A 20,077-nucleotide genomic window follows, 5' to 3' on the forward strand; every position below is an offset into this window, starting at 1 on the left:
AGCAAACAAAAGCATAAAGCAAACATAACCTAAACAAAGGTAAACATAAAGATACACTAGCAACATGCTAGTAACAAACCGACACCAAACTTGAGTAAAACTTGAATTTTGCAATTGGAAGAGGCTTTGTGAGCATATTGGCTGGATTTGACTCGGTACCAATCTTCTTCACGACAACCTTCCCATCCGAGATCACATCTCGAACAAAATGATACCGAATGTCAATGTGCTTTGTCTTCTCATGGTACATGCGGTCCTTTGTCAAATGAATGGCGCTTTGGTTGTCACAATGCACCGTAATAGGACCTTCGATAGAAGACATCTCGCCAACAAACGCCTTGAGCCAAATAGCTTCCTTGATAGCCTTTGTAATTGCCATGTATTCGGCTTCGGTACTTGAGAGTGCAACGGTAGCTTGAAGTGTAGACTTCCAACTAATTCCACAATCTTCAAGGGTGAAAACATACCCCGTCAAGGAACGCCTCTTGTCTAAATGACCCGCAAAATCCGCATCCACAAAACCCATTAGTGCCTTGTTACCATTTCCAAACTCCAAACGAGCATCAATGGTACCTCTCAAATAGCGAAAAATCCACTTCATTGTTGCCCAGTGCCCTTTCCCGGGACGAGAGATATCTACTTACCACACTAACGGCTTGAGCAATGTCGGGTCGAGTACACACCATCAAGTACATGAGACTCCCGACCTCACTCGAATATGGAACCTTCTCCATATATTTCTTCTCATCATCGGATTTTGGGCTTAAAGCGGCTGAAAGCTTGAAATGCCCCGCAAGAGGAGTTGAAACAACCTTAGCTGTCTCCATGCCAAACCGGCATAACACTTTTTTCGGCAAAACTCTTTTGTGAAAAAAACAATTTTCTATTGGACCGATCCCTTGTGATCTCCATCCCGAGAATCCTTTTGGCAACCCCCAAGTCTTTCATCTCAAATGCCGAACTTAATTGCTCTTTCAACCTTCTAACTTCTTTCAAGTTTGAGGATGCAATCAACATGTCATCCACATAGAGCAACAAGTAGATGAACTCACCACCATCCAACTTCTTGAAATAGACACAACTATCATAATTGGAACGGTGAAAATCAATACTCACCATGAATGAGTCGAACTTCTTGTACCATTGCCGCGATGATTGCTTAAGGCCATAAAAGGACTTCTTCAAAAGACACACACGGTCCTCCTTTCTCGCCACCTCAAAACCCTCCAGTTGACTCATGTAAATTTGCTCCTCCAAATTACCATGTAAGAAGGCAGTTTTCACATCCATTTGCTCCAACTCCAAATCCTTTATTGCCACCAAAGAGAGCAAAACTCGAATGGAGGTATGCCTTACCACGGGAGAGAACACATCATTGAAGTCCACACCTTGGACTTGGCTATACCCTTTAGCCACAAACCTTGCCTTGTATCGTAAAACCGTGAGATTTGAGCCATCAATCTTCCTCTTGTATACCCACTTGCAACCCACAATCCTCTTACCACTAGGAGGCTTCACAAGAGACCATGTCTCATTTTGTTGCAAGGATTATAACTCTTCATTCATCGCGGCAACCCAATTGGCCGCATCCTTAGAAGAAATGACTTCCTTGTAGGAAGATGGAGTATCCATACCTGGTTGGTGGTTGAATTTCTCTTCTAGCTTGGTCCCTTGCCAATGCATATGGTTGTGCATCTTCTTGGCCTTCCTCCAAATTGGCATCATCATGTGACATCACCTCGTCACCTTCTTGGACCGGCACTTCAAACTCCACCTTCTTTGTAACCGTCTCATTTTCCTCAATAGTCAGCTCGGGTGCAACATCTTGTGCTTTCAACATTGCCAACTCGTTGATGAGAAACTTGGATGATTTGGGATACCACAATCTATACCCCTTCACATTTTCGGGATACCCAAGAAAAACACATTTCTTCGATCTAGGCTCCAACTTTCCTTCATTCACATGAGCATATGCGGGACAACCAAACACCCTCAAATTGGAATAATCGGCCGGCTTACCCGACCACACCTCCTCGGGCGTTTTGCACTCAATTGAAGTGGTAGGAGAACGATTCACCAAATGGCATACCGTGTTGACAGCTTCCGCCCAAAACTCCTTACCCAAACCCGCATTGGAAAACATACTCCGAGCTCTCTCAAGTAGTGTCCTATTCATCCTCTCTGCAACACCATTTTGTTGTGGAGTGTTGACCACCGTCTTGTGCCGAACAATCCCTTCGGTCTTACAAAAAATATCAAACTCCCGGTTGCAAAACTTTAAACCGTTATCGGTTCTCAACGTCTTTACTTTCTTTCCTGTTTGGTTTTCCAAAAGTGATTTCCATTCTTCGAATGTGCGAAACACTTCACTTTTCTCTTTCAAAAAATAAACCCAAACCTTCCTTGAAAAATCATCAATGAAAGTAAGTATGTTACGAGAACCATTACCTTTGGATGGCTCACGAGAAGGTCCCCAAAGATCCGAATGAATGTAGTCCAATGTTCCCTTGGTCGAATGAATGGCCGTGGAGAAGCTCAACCTCTTATGCTTGCCAAAAACACAATGCTCACAAAACTCCAAATTTCCTGTGCATTGGCCACACAACAAACCTCTCTTGCTCAAAATGGTCATTCCTCTCTCGCTCATATGCCCCAATCTCATATGCCACAACCTTGTAGCATCCACATCCGAGATAGTACCCGAACGCGCAATGGCGGCCGAGCCCATGTCTATGGAACCTTGTAGGAAATAAAGAGTTCCAATCCTCTTTGCCTTCATGATTGTGAGAGCACCTTTAGAAACTCGAAGAACTCCACCTTCACTTTGGAATTTGCATCCCTTTTTCTCAAGAGACCCCAAAGAAATCAAATTTTTCGACAAATCGGGTATATGCCTCACACCCGTTAATCTTCGGACCTTTCCATCATGGAACCTAATTGTCACCGAACCAATTCCGGCAACCTTACACACATTGTTGTTCCTCATGAGCACTTTACCATCCATAGACTCATAAGTCTCAAACCAATCTCTATTAGGATTCATGTGTTGTGAAGCACCCGTATCCCTAACCCAACAATGCTTGTCATCAACGTTGGTATCTACCACACAAAGAGTATCAATCGTGTCACACTCGGCCACATTGGCCTCTGAAGAAGTACCATTGGTATCCGCCTTTTGTTTGTTTTTAAGCTTGAAACAATCGGCCTTAATGTGTCCCTTCTTCTTACAATAATAACACATCATATTCTTGTGTTTAGACTTCGAACGGGTCCTTGTATCATTCGAGTTTCGGTCCCTTGGCCTACCCCGATCCACAACCAAACCAACACCTTGACTCCCTTTCTCAACAATGGTCATTTCACTGTCAATGTGCAACTTGACTTGTAAATTGCTTTTGACATCCTCAAGAGAAATCTTGTCTCTACTATAAATCAACATGTCTCTAAAGGCTTTATAAGATGCAGGTAATGAGCACAATAACAAAAGAGCTTGATCCTCATCCTATACATTAGCATCAATTTTATCTAAATCATTCAAAATGGATACAAACTCCGAAATATGATCAGAAATTGATGTACCTTCAACCATGCGAAGGGTGTAGAGGCGCAACTTCAACTGCAACCGATTAGTGAGTGACTTCTTCATGTAGATGTCCTTCAATTTTTCCCACAAACCCTTAGTGGTTTTCTCCGATAGGACTTCTTGCAATGTCGAATTGCTCAAACACAATTGGATAATGGAGAGCGCCTTATCATCCATTTCTCTCCACTTCTTATCCGTCACTGCATCAAACAACTTATCTCGACCAAAAATGGCCTCCTTGACACCTTGACTCGACAAAATAGTAGCCATTCGCACTTGCCACAGTGCAAAACTCGTCTTCCCATCATATTTCTCAATATTGTATTTACCCGATATATCCATTCAAATTCTCCAACACCCAATCAACAAAACACCGCAGAACCAAACTATAAAAATTCTAATTTAGAATGAAATTAGAATTACCTCAAAAACACCCTGTCTGTCTGCTTTAGAGGTTTTCCCTCTCTTCTGGCAACAACGCCGAACAACGGCACAACAACGCACTGTCCCGAGAGATCTATTCTTCCGGCATCAACAACGAACAACAAAGCTCCTCTCTTCCGGCGACGGCGTCGCAAGGCAGTGCTCACGATGCCGAGTCCTGAGCCTCCTTGTGCCGGCAACAGACGGCGTCGCTCGGTTACGGCAACAACGAAAGTCCCACTGACTCTCTCTTCTCCGAAAAACGGCAGAAAAACAGAGCTTCAGCCGAGGGTTTCGTCCAACAGCTCTGACGCGAAGCTCAGATCGGGATTCTCAGGGCGGCTCTGAGATAGGACGACAAGCGAAGACGAGATTTGATTCTTTCCTGCTCTGACACTGATTGTCAGATGGATTCGAAATCACACCCCCCAAGCCAGTGCCCCCGGATTGTCCAGAGAAGAGCCATCAAAATTCAACTTTAGGTAACCAACCTCCGGGGGAGTCCATTCCTTCATTACTTGAACCTTGGTCCCAAAGTGCATCCTTGCCAGATTGCTCCAGCTATCACGGATGGAGGTGCCCTTGAAAGAGCAAAAGGACTTCTTAGTCAGAGCCAGGTGGAGATTTGCCCCGTCACTCTTTCTGCTATTACCTCAGATTTACTTTTAGCATCGAAACGCCTTCGGTTACGTTCATTCCAAAGCCCCCAAGGCATGAAACTGGCGCAAGCGGAGATCATCACTTTACCAAGACCAGGAAGGGGATAGCCAATGATCGACTTGCTAAAACATATCAGATCAGCAAATATACAGAATTGCAACCCCAACTTGCATAGGACAGAGGTCCACACATTCCATGAGAACTGGCACTGGAGCAGAGTATGGCTGGTGGATTAGGCCTTAGCGTTGCAAAAAGGACATAGGTGGTCTATAGATGGGCGACCCCTTCTTCTAAGCACATCTGCCGTGAGAATCTTACTTTGGCAAACACTCCACATGAAGAATTTTATCTCTGGAAGAGCACAAAGGCGCCAAACGAAGTAGATATCATGCCCTCTTTGCGTCGAATCCCAACCATTAATGTATCTGTATGCGAATGAAACTGAGAATTTTCCGCTTTTGTCAGGCCACCAAATGAGCTTGTCTGCAGCAGAAGGCCTCACTCTGACAAAATTCAAAGAAACCAATAAACAGCTTGCTTCCAAGGCCTCTGTATCAGAAAGACCCATTCGGGGATGTAGGCTCAGACCACCCCCCCCTCAAAGGCATCGGCTATTGAAATCTCCCTTTGTGTGGAGAGAAGGAATAGATTCCTGAAATAGTTCCGCAAAGGTTCCTGCCCTGTCCACCAATCATCCCAGAATTTAAGAGATCTTTCGCTGCCAACAAAGAATCTATAGACTAAGGAGAATTTATGAAGAAGCGAGTAAAGAGATCTCCATATTGAGGATAGCTCTCTCTGATTTCCTCCGGACATCCACCATGAAGATTTCTAACCCAGCTTGACACAAACCATATCCTTCCAAAGGTTAGAAGAATTTGTGTTGAACTTCCATATCCATTTAAGTAGCAAAGCTTTGTTCATTTCCTTTGATTTCCGAATCCCCAATCCACCCAATCTCTTAGGCAGACATACTTCATCCCATCTGACCATGTGGTATTTAAAAGAATCACTTGATCCCCTCCTGAGAAACCTTCTTTTCATTTTATCCATGGCTTTGCATACAAAAGAGGGCAAGGTATAAAGGATAAAACATAGTTTGGGATGCCCACAATACAAGACTTAAGGAGGATTAGTCTGTCTGCCTTGCTGAGAAGACACCCCTTCCAGGTTGCTAACCAAGACTCAATCTTTTCGACCACCGGGTTCCATAAACTTTGGGAAATACGCCCATGGAAGAGGGGGTGGCCAAGATACGTTGCTGGAAGAGTGGTCGTTGAGCAACCAAATAAATTCGCCATCTCTGCAAGAATCTCTGGGCCACATTAAATCCTATGAGAAAGGTTTTCCCCCAATTAACTTTCTGCCCAGATGCTATTTCAAAAAGCCCCAATACTACTTTGATCTTCCTTGCACTATCCATATCTCCGATTCCAAATATAATAGTATCGTCCGCATACTGCAATAGAGGAATATTAAAAGCCTGTTGGGGGCTAGTGGGGGGGAGCCATCCAAGATCAACCGCCGAATAGAACATAGCAGAGAGGAATTCTGCTACTATGTTGAATAGGAGCGGAGAGAGAGGGTCACCTTGTTTGATCCCCCTGGTGCTTTTGAAATGCATACAGACTGAACCATTGAGGATCAGAGAGTAGGATGCCGAGCCCACACAACTTTTGATCCAAAATCGCCATTTTTCTCCAAAGCCCATTTTTTCCATTGTCTCATCAAGCAAGATCCAGTTAACTCTGTCGAAAGCTTTTTCAAGATCAAGTTTAAGGGCGATTCTCGGGTCTTGGTTACGCCTGAAGTGGTCCATAAGCTCATGTGCTGCCATTGTGGAATCTAAAATTTCTCTCCCCTTAAGGAAAGCGCCTTGCCCTTTGTGGATAACGATAGGGAACAATACCTTTAAACGGTGGGTCAGGATTCTCGCAATAATTTTGTATGCACTCGTAACAAGACTGATAGAGCGAAAATCCTTTGGTTTCTCAACACTTGCTTTCTTTGGAACCAAAATGATAAACGATGCACCAATGCTGTGGAAGGTGATGCCATTTATGAAAAATCGATGGATCATAGCAATGGTATCTTCCTTGAGACAAGACCAATTTTTTTTCAAAAAATCTCCATTAAAACCATCAGGGCCAGGGGCCCTATCACTCTCCATGCCCAAGACGGTCCGCTCAATTTAGTCCAAAGAGAAAGGAGATTCTATTAGTGAGGTGGCTGCTATGGAGAGACGAAAGAAGTTAATGTGTTGAAACTTTGGCTTATTGGGGCACTCTTATGAATATAAATCTGTAAAAAACTTAATCAACTAATTAGTAATTGTGGTCCGACATGACGTTACCTCATTATTAATACATAATGAAGTAATTCGATTGGATCTCCTCTTTGCCAAAACGACGACATAGAAAAATTTAGTATTCGCATCTCCCTTTAGCCATTTAAATCTGGCTCTTTGCTTCCACCAAATCTTCTCTTGGTGCAGGATGATATTGAGATTATAATTTGGAGAATCTTGGAACGAAAATTCATCAGAAGTTAAGTACCTTTGTTCCTCTACCTGGTCTAGATCCGCGATCTGAGAAAGGAGGGAGGCCTTCTCGGCAACCAAAGAGGCATGACGACTAATGGCCCACTCCTTAATTTTTCCTTTTATGAATCGCAACTTTAGAGGGAATGCCCACTCCCTTCTACCGAAGCTCGAATCCACAACCCACCATCTATCAATAAGAGCTTCAAAATTTTCTCCATTAACCATGAGTTTTCGAAATGGAAAGGCGAGGGCCCCCATTTTTCAAAAACGGTGGTCAGCAAAATAGGCCAATGATCAGACCCTACCTTATTGAGAACTCTTCCAGTAACATTCCCATACATCTGCAACCAGTCATGGCAAGCCAAGAAACGGTCCAATTTTGATAGGATGGGTTGCTGCTGGCTGTTAGTCCACGTGTAGTTCTTCCCGGACAGAGGTATCTCATCCAACCCACAACCGCCAATGAAGTCTGAGAAGCCTCACATAGAGGCCGAAATGCGAGATGACGGAGGTTTCTTCTCATGCAATATTTGATAGCATTGACGTCCCCTGCGAATATCCACGGGAGATTCCAATTCTGCTGAAGCGAACTGAGCTCTTCCTAGAATAGGCTACGATCACTAAATCCTGCCGGAGGAGAGATCTCTAAACTGGTTACCCAGAGAGAAGCGACCCTCAATGACATTAATAGAGTAAAAAATTGCCGAGTCCCAGGATACAAATATACCACTGGAGTAACCAATAGCATTAACTGCTACCCACTTGATTGAGGGGCACGACCAAAGCTCCTTGGCAATGGCATCTGTCATCTCTTGACATTTTGTTTCTTGGAAGATAACTATAGAAGGCTTGAATTGAGAAAGGAAGCTTGATATCATGTTGTGCTTCCGGACATCACCAATCCCTCTGACATTCCAAGATAGCAAAATCATTTGCTACCTCGGTTTTCGACTCCCGACGCGGTACTATCCCCATGCAACTGACCTTTATAAACAACGCCCATAAGGCGCGCCAAACACATCATGTGTTGCCATGTCTCGTCGTCATATTTATGATGCTCCACTTGGAGTTCCTCCTCAAGACGAGTTGATCTATCATTTGGAGGAGGGGGAGGTTGAGCAATATTCTTTCTCTCAGGACGATGAATAGATTCTCTCTGCGGTAAATCATTTTCCAAATGTCTTCTTCTTCTTCGATATGTAGCTAGGACAAGGGGAGAGACTGGGTGTCGGCGAGGGGATTTTTCTGAGTCTGGAAGGTCAGGCTGACCAGGCTCCATGTGAGTGCGCATGGGTGGGGTGGGATCCGTCGGCCTTTCTATGCTCGGAGGAAGGGGGTCTTGCTCGATAGAAGTAAGATGGAAACTTAAGTCAGTGAGAGCAGCTCTGGGCATGTGCTCATTCCATTCCCCGAAAGAGACAAAGTTTGAGGGGTAGAGAGCTCTATTCTCATGAGGACTCCTTGTGTTCTCAGTGCTCGAGGTGTCAGATCTTGAGAGGATTGTTGGGCCCTCGAGATGATGTGCATGCGAGGTGCTTGGTTCGAGGTTCAGATTAAACCTCTCCTTTTGACCTTTTATGTTCCCGAGGTGATCAACGTGCTCGTGATTGCCAGATAGTCTCAACACCTGTGGATTGGTCTCTTGATACGAGGGAGAAATATTGGAAGGGCATTTCTGGAAGAGAGGATTGGACAAAAGATTCGTGAGAGGTCTGGGGAAAGATGAGAATAAAGAAGCGAACACAAGGGAAAGTGTATTTTCGGGGTTTAAAAAAGCCGAAGGGGCAGGCATTTCTGACAAGGGATTGGCTGAAGTACGAGAGGAGTCAGTATTGGAGTTCTGCAGCGAGGAGGTGGGGTCTGATTCATTCTCTTTTTGGGAACCAGGATTTAAAATTGAATTTGGGGTGGACTTGATTGCCGAGACGAGATCAAATCTCAGGATACTCACATGACTCTTCAAATTTGAATTTTGAAAATTTTTGAACGGGGAACGAGCGGATTTCGCATTAGAGACTAGGAGGGACAGGCTGGATGGGAAGTCTGATACGCTGTCATCTTTTTCGTTTTGGGATTGCGGGATTGGCTTAAAGACTTCTGACACGAAACCCGTTTTTCCAGATTGGGAATCTGGGATTAATTTAAAATCTTTTGACAAGGGAGCATCGTTACTCAGGATCGAGATGATTCTAAAAAAACTTCCCATTGAGTTCAAAATCGAGTTTGAGTTTGAGTCAAAACTTAGGAGCGATGTGGACTCACCTGAGCGAGAGGGATCCTGTTGGGTGTCCACTGAGTTGACTCATTTGGGAGGCGTACAGGCTGTGAACTCAGGGGTGCTGCTTCTCTTTCGCGTCTTACAACACTTCGGTGGCCTCAAAAGACAAGGTTCCCCGAAGGACACCTTTATCCACACAAACTCATCACTGAAAATCAATTTTAGAAAGCAAGGCTCTATCCAACAGGAGTTTGGGTCTACAAAAGCCGTTGCAACGTCGAGCTTTGAACCCTCCGACGTGGTGTCCGACCACTGTATAAGCTTTCCGAATGTGTTGAAAATCGTCCATTGTTCTATCGGGAGACCTCAGATCGAAACCCATTGGCCGAGAGGTTGACACACCGGGGTTACTTCCCACATCAACACAAATATATCCTCTTGTTGCAGCCATTTCCTATTTTTCAGAATTTCTTCTGCCTCCTCCCTCGCTTTGGGAAGAACCAGCATTTCCGGGGTTCCATCCACGCTATTTTGGGCTGAAGTATGAAGGACTCGCCGAACCATTGAGTGAGGTTTGTGCTATTCCAGCACTCAGAGGAAGACTCCACAATTAGGCTGGCGCTGAGCTTTAATTTCCCATTTTCAAAAATGTTGGGGGGCAAGTTTATGGTCGGGGTCTAGACAGAAGGGTGGGGGATTTTTTGGGGGGGTGTTATAGAGATGTTTCTTTGGATTGGTGGTTTAGCGGTGGGGTTTTCCCGGATGGGAATTGGAAGGGGGGGGGGGGGGTGATTTTTTATATTTCTCGGCAGAGGAAACTCGGCAAACTTCTCACCGATGGCTAGGATCGAGTTTCGCAACTCTTTCCAGGAGTGAGAAGGTCCAAGAGTTTCCGGTAGGTAGACGCGTGCCATGATGGTAATCTCTCTTCTTTGGATTATCTTGAGCTCTCTAATCCCCTTTTTTCGAAACACGAAAAGGGAGAAAGAGACCTCCCCGATTCGGATTTCACGGAATCTTGGTGCACTTCCGGTGTCTCCATCTTCAAAGCATCGAGCAAAATCCGAGATAGAGGCTAGGGGGATTGAGATGAAGGAACTTCTTCGCCCATTCCGCATCGTGATTCGGATTACCTTAGCACTTCGGCCTTGCTTTAGGGCCCGTGAGATCTCAGACTCGCCGTAAATCCACGATGAGTCTCCCATTTTAAAATTTCCTTTCCTCCCCGCAAACCTTCCTTTCTCCGTGCTCCACGGACCATCATCCTCCGTCGCCAGCAGTTTACCGCGGTCCTCTTGCCTCTGATGAGTCCCTGTAGCTGGAGTCTCCACTTTGTCGGTTATTCCAGGGAGGGGAAGTCGGTGCACGTCACTCTCCTGCTCCCCTGTTGTCGAGGAAAGGGGGGGGGGGGGGGGGGGGGGGGGGTCCGACATCAGGCGTTGACGTCACCTCATCGCGACTCCAAACCAAACCCAAGCTAAATCCAATCGCTAAACATAATGTAGAATTTGATAAATCTTGAATTTAAGGAGAAAGGATTCGAGAGATGAGAGAGAGCCAAGTGAGTTGGCACATGGAAGAGGGGAGGAAAAGATTAGGATGTTGGAAATAAATATACACTCACAAAAATTTAAATAATACTTTAATGAAACCCAAGTAAATAGGCTGGTGCTGATGCGTACCTCTTTGTCGAACTGCTTCACAATGGATGCTGGTGATCCTTCCCCAAGATACAGCAAACCTTTTTTCCCTCCTAGACATGCACAATACTAAGCATGCCCACAAACTTTTGCAGGAGGTTTTTTGACTGCCCGAACCAGATCGAACGAAATTTTTTCCTCCTTTTCTCTTAAGAACACTTTGAACTTTTGTCAAGAACATGAAGAACACTTTCCTCTTTTCAGAATGCTTTTCAGAGCTCACATTTTCTTATCTGTATCTCTCTCAGGTTCTATAGCTCTATTTATAGAGCTTTCTACCCCTTCCAAGAAACTCCACTCCTTTATTTTTGGATTGATGTGACCGTCTATATCTGTAACCGCTTTGATATAATCTGACCGTTCAGATCTGTAAATGCTTTGATATGATGGTTCAGATCTGGAATCGTTTGATCTGATGGTTCAGATCTAAAACCACATGATCCAACAGTTCAGATCTGTAACTACATGATCCGATGATTCAGATCTGTGATCGTCATTCCAATGGTTTGGATTTGTAATCGTTTGCATCTAACAGCTCTGATCCTCATTCATCCTAATGGTCAGATTGGTTCGATCATTTAAAAAAATTCATCCGAACACACGTGTGAATGTGTGGGGCAAACCACACACGTGCGAGATTATGCACACATGGGCACCTCGCACGCACGCACGTATGCCTCTCTCACATGCATTCAAAGAAGGTAGAAGGTGGAGAAGTATTTATACACAAAAGGTGCCCATTGTCAATTTGGGACTAGAAGAAATTGAAAGAATAGAAAGGGAAGAGAGGCACATGCATGAGCCTCTCGTGTGCCTGCATGCTTTCAACTTAAAAAAAAACTCTGACACAGGATTGGTTGACACCCACGCCCCCCTTGTGTCTCATTCCCTTATAATATAACATACAATGACTGGTATGCCCTTCTCCCCTTACTGCCACTTAAACCAATGTCTAACATACCCTTCTCCCCTAACCTACTCAAACTAACAGTTGAATACAAATAATGATGTCCATGACGTAACTAACTACTAACATTAGGCTCTCTTTCTTCAGACCAGAGAAGAGCGATTACAAGTTTACCGTCAGACACCAATCCTTTCCATCTATGTGTAGCACTATGTCCTTATAATTGTTTTGTTTTTGGGATAATTTCAGTGTAATTATGGTGGATGAGGCACACGAGCGGACACTTTCAACTGATATTTTATTTGGCTTAGTTAAGGTAAGCAAAAATCTCTTGCACATTTGTTTTTATTTCAATTTCCGTGATTCCTTCCCCCTTCCTTTATTCATTTATTTTCTTTTGAATTTCTTATTATTTATTAGCATGCTAACTTAAATTCCACGTGTTTTAGGATATTTCTCGCTTTAGAACCGATCTGAAGTTACTGATTTCAAGTGCTACACTAGATGCTGAGAAGTTTAGTGATTACTTTGACTCGGCTCCCATTTTTAGTATACCAGGGAGAAGATATCCTGTGGATATTCATTACACAAAATCACCTGAAGCAGATTATTTGGATGCTGCAATTGTGACCGTCCTTCAGATACATGTTACTCAATCCCCTGGTGATATTCTTGTCTTTCTCACTGGGCAAGAGGAGATTGAAACAGCAGAAGAGAATCTCAAGTACCGAACCCGGTCTTTAGGGACAAAAATAGCTGAACTTATAATCTGTCCTATATACGCAAACCTTCCAACAGAGCTTCAATCTAAGATTTTTGAACCAACTCCTGAAGGTGCCCGCAAAGTTGTTTTGGCTACTAATATTGCGGAAACATCATTAACAATTGATGGAATTAAATATGTGATAGATCCTGGTTTCTGTAAGATTAAATCATATAACCCTCGGACTGGTATGGAGTCACTACTTGTTAATCCCATATCTAAAGCCTCTGCAAACCAGAGAGCCGGCAGGTCAGGACGAACAGGCCCTGGTAAATGCTTCCGCTTATATACTGCCTATAACTACCACAATGATTTAGAAGATAATACTGTGCCAGAGATACAGAGGACTAACCTTGCAAATGTCGTTCTCACACTTAAGAGCCTGGGTATTAATGACTTGTACACTTTTGATTTCATGGATCCTCCACCAGCTGAAGCATTACTTAAAGCTCTTGAAATGCTTTATGCCCTTAGTGCACTAAATAGTGTTGGAGAGCTGACAAAAGTGGGAAGAAGGATGGCTGAATTTCCCCTTGACCCAATGCTGTCGAAGATGATTGTAGCTTCAGATAAATATAAGTGTTCAGAGGATATTATTTCAATTGCTGCAATGCTTTCTGTTGGGAATTCAATTTTTTACCGACCTAAGGACAAACAAGTTCATGCTGACAATGCAAGGATGAATTTCCACACCGGGAATGTGGGAGACCATTTTGCGTTGCTGAAGGTTTGTTTGATCCTTGATGCCTTTTCATTGTTGGTATTCTATTGTGCTTATATTATAAAAATCAACATTATGGATAGGTGGTTAATTTCACTATCTGGAGTTAAACAACATTTTTGCTGCATACGGTGATTTTACTGGATAGACACAGATTTTGTATTTACTTCTAGTCTCAAGCAATGCATGCATTAGATACACCTGGCTAGCATGTTATGGTTATGGCTTCTCAATTGGCTGATTGGACCAATTTTTTGAAGGGTAATTTCTTAAGGAAGGCTAACCTTCAAAATTTCTACTGAACTAGATGAGGCTTTGACATTTAATCGGTCCATTTATCATGGTTCTGAGGCTACACACTTTTGGTTTGTCCAGCTGGTTATTTTTGTGAAGCACTGGCCGTTGAACCAAAGGCCCAATCCATACACCCTAGTACCATCGTAGTACTAGTGTAGTGCTATTGGTTTGAACCTGAAGGTCGTAAATTTGTTTTCCATTGAGCAATTTAGATCTTTTTTATTTCATAGTTTTGTTTGACTCTTCCAGGTCTATGATTCATGGAGAGAAACAAATTACTCTACACAATGGTGTTATGAAAACTACATTCAGGTGTGTTCTAGTTTCCATTTTTGGTGATTTTATTTGTGGGTATGTTTAAAGATTCAGAGTCACATCCTTCTTATGTATTAAAAGGGAATCTAGCTATTGGTTTCTTGACATTTGTATATTTAGTTTTTCTTGTGTCATCCATGATTTCACTGTAGGTTGGTAGCTTTTCCCTGTTATTCTTTTATGTCTTTTTTTTTTAAAATAAATGGTGAGCATTTTATTAATAAGGGATGAAGGAAGAGATTTTGTCATTTAAGAAAACAAAAAAGTGAGAGAAAAAGACAATTCTCATTTTAAAAACCCAAAATAATTCTAGTCTATATGCTGTCTTGAGTTACTTGTAACATTTTGGGTCCCTTATTTTTTTCTTTTTGAAAAAGGCGCATTCATTCCAAAGCCTGAAGTCAAGTGCATACAATCAGAGGGTGGGAGTCTGAGGGTAACCTCTTTAGATAAAAGAATCAGCATGATCATTTGTGGGTCATTTAAAACACGATCAGACTCACATCCTTGATTTTAAGAAAATTGACCAATGATGCCAAAGAGGGTCCTTTTTCCCCAAACACCAACTAATAACGAGGGTCCCTTATTGGAGCTCTTTCAGTTTCTTTTCTACTTTTATTTATAAGGCAAAGAAAGTTAAGTTGGACTGTTAAATTTTGAAGCTCATTTAAGAGTTGTCTGGGTAACACGTGTCTGTGCAAGTCAGAGCTTTGGTAATGACAGTTGTATGGACAAGCAAAAACATTTTACTTGGGTGATGTATCATCATTTGCATGGTTGGATGTCAAATCAGGATAATGGAATATAGAGAGAGAGATTGAGGATAAAAGAAAAACAGAAGAGACAAATGACTTCCGATCAGAGGTTGACATGTTATTCAAGTTGTGACATTTTCTTCTTTTACTGCAAGTGGATTTGCAATTTCGATCAAAATAACTATAGACTGCACTTTTGTATTTTGAGCTAAGTATTATGTTCTGTATTTCCTCTACTGGAGTCTCTTAAACATTCAGCTACCTTGTTGCTAGGAGAGATGGATTAAAGATGGTGCACTTAATAATTTTTTTTATGAATTTGCTATTTGTCAGGTCCGGAGCATGAAACGTGCCAGAGATATTAGAGATCAGTTGGAGGGGCTGCTGGAGCGGGTTGAAATTGAACTCACTTCCAATCCCAGTGACTTGGATGGAATAAAGAAGGCCATAACATCAGGTATGATAGTGACCTGCTTCAGTATTACCTCACTCTTCCTCTAGACTCTATAGATGTCTGGTGACAAGGGGAGCACTTTTCTTTTGTGACAAAGGTCTCCTTGCTTCTGCCTGTAGCTGTCATCGCACAATTATTTCAGGAATCTGATTTGATTATTTTATCTGTTACATGTACAAATTTTCTCAGGTTTCTTTTATCATGCGGCACAACTCCAAAAGAGTGGGACATACCGGACAGTAAAAAATCCACAAACTGTGCATATTCATCCAAGTTCTGGGCTTGCACAGGTAATATTTTCTCATACAAACAATTGGAGTCTGAGGGTTCCCCTAATTTTTTTTTTTTTTGAGAAGTGAAGAGGGTTCCCCTAATATGGCTAAAGAAAAATATTAACGTTAGTGTGATTCCAGACGAATGCATATTGAAGTGGTCGTACAGGCTCGCTGTTATAAGAGGATGCTTTAGATTAGTAATCTGCCAAAAGTCACCATCATCCTTCACTTCTCAGTGATTGTGCAATTTAATGAGATGATTATTATATGTTTTTGGAAACAGGGATATTGAGATGATCTACAGTTTCGTAGCCTTTAGGTTTTATTTATCCAAAAATAATCTTTTCTTTTAGTTTTAAATCATCAACATCAATCCAGTTTTAAAAGATAAAATGTCCGAGGATCTTTTTCGGCTGATGACTAAGCAAAATAAATTGTAAAGCTCCTAATGAAATAATTCTATTTATCAATTTGGTCTTATAGTCTCTTTCTATCCTTTCAGGTTCTTCCCAGATTTGTGATTTATCATGAATTGGTTTTGACAACAAAAGAGTATATGCGACAGGTAAGCTTGTGCTTTCAAAATTATGTGTTATCATTATTTTCTTTTTAATTAGAAATTCTAAGAGCTCATTTATTGATGTTTTAGTTGATAGTCACTTTTTTATTGGGCATCATTAAGGGAACATGGTTGTGGTGGTAATTAACTAAAATGCAGACTGAGAGTTTAATCTCCCAGCTCATGTACTGTGACCTTTGGATGATATTTTTGAACTCCGCTAAATTTGTAGTATGTAGGTATCAAAATTGAATAAAGAGGGCCTTGCTTTTGTCAGGTCGGTTGACAGCTTGTTTACACACTTACAACATTCTTGTATCATGAAAATCCATCTATTTTTATTTGAGCCTGCTCAGTTGTTGCCTATATTTGTTATTTATGTTGTGTCTGGAGGCTGGTTTTGGTTTTCTCATATTGTACCATAGGATAGGTCTAGAAATTGTTAAAAAAATGCTGGTAAAGAAGGTAGTGGAAGTCAGCAGACAGGTATCCATTGTTTGATAGGAATATGTCTGGACAATACTCCTTAAGGATTGTACTCACAAAAATTTCACCACCTTTCCCAAAGCTGGGTCAATCAATGTAGAGAGTCTGTTTAACCACGGTGTTGTGGATTATTTGGAAGGAAGGAAACCAGTGTATATTTTCAAACAAATTAACAATCCTTGGAGGTTTTGTGGAGAAGGTTATGCATTTGTTGTTTCTTAGTTTAAGTTACTGGAAGATTTAAAGGAATTTTCAGGGGCAATTATGTGTAGAGATTGGAAATGTTTTGGTACTTTGGGAAAACATAAGCATACTGCTGTTTATACTTGGATTCCCCCTCCTTGACATTCTATCATTTTTAATTTTGATGATTCATCTAAAGGAAATCCAATGATTGGCTTGCCGTGGAGGTGTTTTGGAAATTAATCCTTCTCACGTACTTATACTCAGGTCCCCCTAGGATTATTGACTCAATGAAGGCAAAGTTGAGATCCCTCCTTCCAGGTCTTTATATTTTTAAAGAAAATTCTCAGGTGACCTGGTTACTGAAGGGGATTTAATATTGGTGGTGAATTGGGGTAAAACAAGCAAGACCATCTGTGGTGATTTAGCCACATATTTGATGAAATTATTGAGTTGTTTCTTGTCATACTGTCGCCTTGTCCCATGTTGTAAGATCAGCACATGGGTGCGGTGATAATCTTGCCAAATTACTCATCATTTTTGTGGAGTCCCCCTTCTAGCCTTGTACTTTTACTATTTTTAAATAAAATTATCACTATTCTAAAAAAAAAATTGCATAGAAAGGTGTTGGATGATGATGTTGTCTGAGTATAATGTTCGCACTTTGTTTGCTTTTTTAGAATGATGAGATAATTTTTTTAAAGAGAAGAAGAAACAAAGAATACAAGATTAAGATGGGGGACAAACATTCACAATGAGATGTTGGGGATTGACCCCCTCTTTTGTTTGTCTATCACTTAGGGCATTTGCCCGATCTAGCACATGAGACCCATCATAAGAGATGTGTTCCGAGTTATCAAGAATCTGATAGAAAAATGTGATTGAATCTCCTTGGGGCGCCTTCTGAATTCTTGCGCCAGCCAATCGTTAGAGTGGAGTCCATTCAACAATGAGAAGCACAAAAGCAAAATGCTACTTGAAAATTTTCGGACCCATAGGCACGACTCATTAACCTAGTTTCTTACTCTGGTCCCTTGGGCATAACAGACTCTAAATCAGCTGAGATTCAAACATTGCTTCATGGACTTATTGTCTTCCGTGACTATTTTAGTGGCCAGCTCCTGATTGAGGGCGGTTCTAAAACTGTAATTGGATGGTGCTCCACATTGACTAATCCTCCTTGGCGGCATTGGTAAGCATTTCATGAAATTCTAGATATTGCTTCTTCTTTGGATCCATGTTTCCAAGACAGCTAAGGCTTTAGCTGATTCCTTGCTAAGCAAGGAACCTCACTCCAATCGCTTGTTGTTAGGGGAGGAGAGCTTCCTTCTTAGTTTTCTTTTATTCTTGGCTTGACTTGATTACCACTCCATTAGAAATGCTATTATGCAAGGGAGTTTGTTACTCCATATGTGAAGTCCTCAGAATAGCTTGGTGATGTTTTTACAAATCCCTTTGGGAAGCGTGGACAATTGTCCTCTTTTGATAAGCTCAATGTATTTGACATTTATCCTCCATCTTGAAGGGGAATGTTGAACTACTGGTACAGGGGTATTTTGGTCATTTCATGGTATCATATGATTCTCATCAAGTTACAGTATGTTACACTCATGTTAGCACTCTAGTTTTAATTTTTCATTGCATTCTGACTTGCATGTATGAAGTTATAAGGATGTTTGTAATGATGGGTGTAACTGTCCTTCATGTAATTTTTACTGAAGTCAGAAAGTTAAAGAGAGGCCTCGACTTTTCTGAGCCTTCAATCCAACAAAGCACTCTGCTGCTTCTCCATCTCTCTTGTCTTCCCATTTTCCCTCTTTTTTCTCCTTTAATTCTCTCTGTACTGCACCTTCACACATTAGATGTACTAGGCTGCTTTTTCCTCGTCTAGATATTTTTCTAGGTTAACAGTTGAGTCTACATTCTCTAGGGTCAATTAAATTGAAAAAGCGGCTCACCCAGCCACTTTGGTGCAGTTCAACTCAGAACTAGCAAACCGGCTGGGTCATATGGGGGCTGAGGCCCTTCCCCTTGCAATGCAGAAAGAGGTGGAGGCAGGTGGGGACCCTTGCCTTTGGCAATGCAGAAAGCCCGCAGAGTGCCTCCTCTTTTTGTATGTTCAGGGACCCCTGCCCCTTTGCACAATGGTGGGGAGGGTGACAGTCCATCCTCTTGGAGATGGGGGAAGCTGCCAACCCTCTCCTCCCCCAATTTTTAGGGCTTCTGCTCTCTCCACTACTGTGCGTGGCTTGCAGTGCCAATCCTCTCCTCCATCTTTCAGCAAGGAGTAGAGCGACTATGCTCTCTCCACTATTACTTATGGCATGCGGTCCTTTCTCTGTCATCATGGAAAAGTGGCCTCTGCTCTACTTTCATGGTACATAACTTCTTGGATAGTAAAAAGTATTGTATGTTGAGATCATATTATTTAAGTAAATGTAAAATATTCTTTCGTTATTTTTTTCAAATAATTTATTTTATTTTTGGCATCAATCTAATTCAACCACCTGTTAGGCCTGATTCATTGGCCCCTACCAGTCTATTTTTGATAATGCAGGTTTATCATGGCACGTTTTGGGTGAAGTGTCTCTTGTTGATAGGATGTGATATTTTTTTAGGGTGTCTTTTTGTGTCTTTAAAAAAAAAAAACAATGGAAAAGATGAAGAGTTGATGTTCTGTGTGAGAAGTGAGATTAGATGAGGAGAAAATAGATTATGTAAAGGGGGTAACTAGGTTGACTTCGAGGGAGATCCAATCATACTAGGCTATTGCATGCAAGTGAAAGTAGTTCTTGATTTGGGAATCGAAGTACCTGCCACCTTTTGGGTGTTCTTTTGTTATATAAACATAGTTACAGCTTCTGGTATGGGTCTCTTACCTAATCTTTGATCTCTAGTAACTCATGATGATTTGCTCTTAACTAAGCTACCTAGTTTTTGTTAACTTGGAATTTATATAAATCCAAACATCATTCCGAACCTCATCAAGGGGCCCATTACTCATTAACCCAAAATTTATTCCAGCTAACAATAATGTAAATAAATAAAATTCTAGAAGTTCCTAAAATTTGTCATCTCTATCTGAGGCTTCACTAACTTAATTTTTTTTATTATTGCTGCAGGTATCAGAAATTAAAAGGGACTGGCTGGGGGAGATCGCACCACACTATTATAAGTTGAAAGAAATTGAAGATGGTAAGCTTGCTCTTTTGTTCTCTTGTTTTTTTTTCTTTTTT

The 20,077-nt window shown here is 41.8% G+C and overlaps 1 protein-coding gene across 1 annotated transcript in view; it reads left to right on the forward strand.

The window, feature by feature from the left end:
• The window catches only part of LOC137952916 (pre-mRNA-splicing factor ATP-dependent RNA helicase DEAH1-like), a 39,800-nt gene that overhangs the window by 18,719 nt on the left and 1,004 nt on the right, over positions 1 to 20,077 (forward strand). Inside the window, exons 21-27 of the mRNA XM_068800027.1 lie at positions 12,283 to 12,349; positions 12,483 to 13,523; positions 14,064 to 14,126; positions 15,218 to 15,341; positions 15,528 to 15,628; positions 16,116 to 16,178; positions 19,964 to 20,036. Of these exons, the coding sequence (XP_068656128.1) occupies positions 12,283 to 12,349; positions 12,483 to 13,523; positions 14,064 to 14,126; positions 15,218 to 15,341; positions 15,528 to 15,628; positions 16,116 to 16,178; positions 19,964 to 20,036 (1,532 nt within the window). The remainder of the gene's footprint in view (positions 1 to 12,282; positions 12,350 to 12,482; positions 13,524 to 14,063; positions 14,127 to 15,217; positions 15,342 to 15,527; positions 15,629 to 16,115; positions 16,179 to 19,963; positions 20,037 to 20,077) is intronic.

Source organism: Aristolochia californica, unplaced genomic scaffold (genome assembly GCF_029961685.1).
Source record: "Aristolochia californica isolate CCGP_79_NKW_82.1479 unplaced genomic scaffold, dmAriCali1.0.hap1 SCAF_16, whole genome shotgun sequence".
In the NCBI taxonomy this organism is placed as follows: Eukaryota; Viridiplantae; Streptophyta; class Magnoliopsida; order Piperales; family Aristolochiaceae; genus Aristolochia; species Aristolochia californica.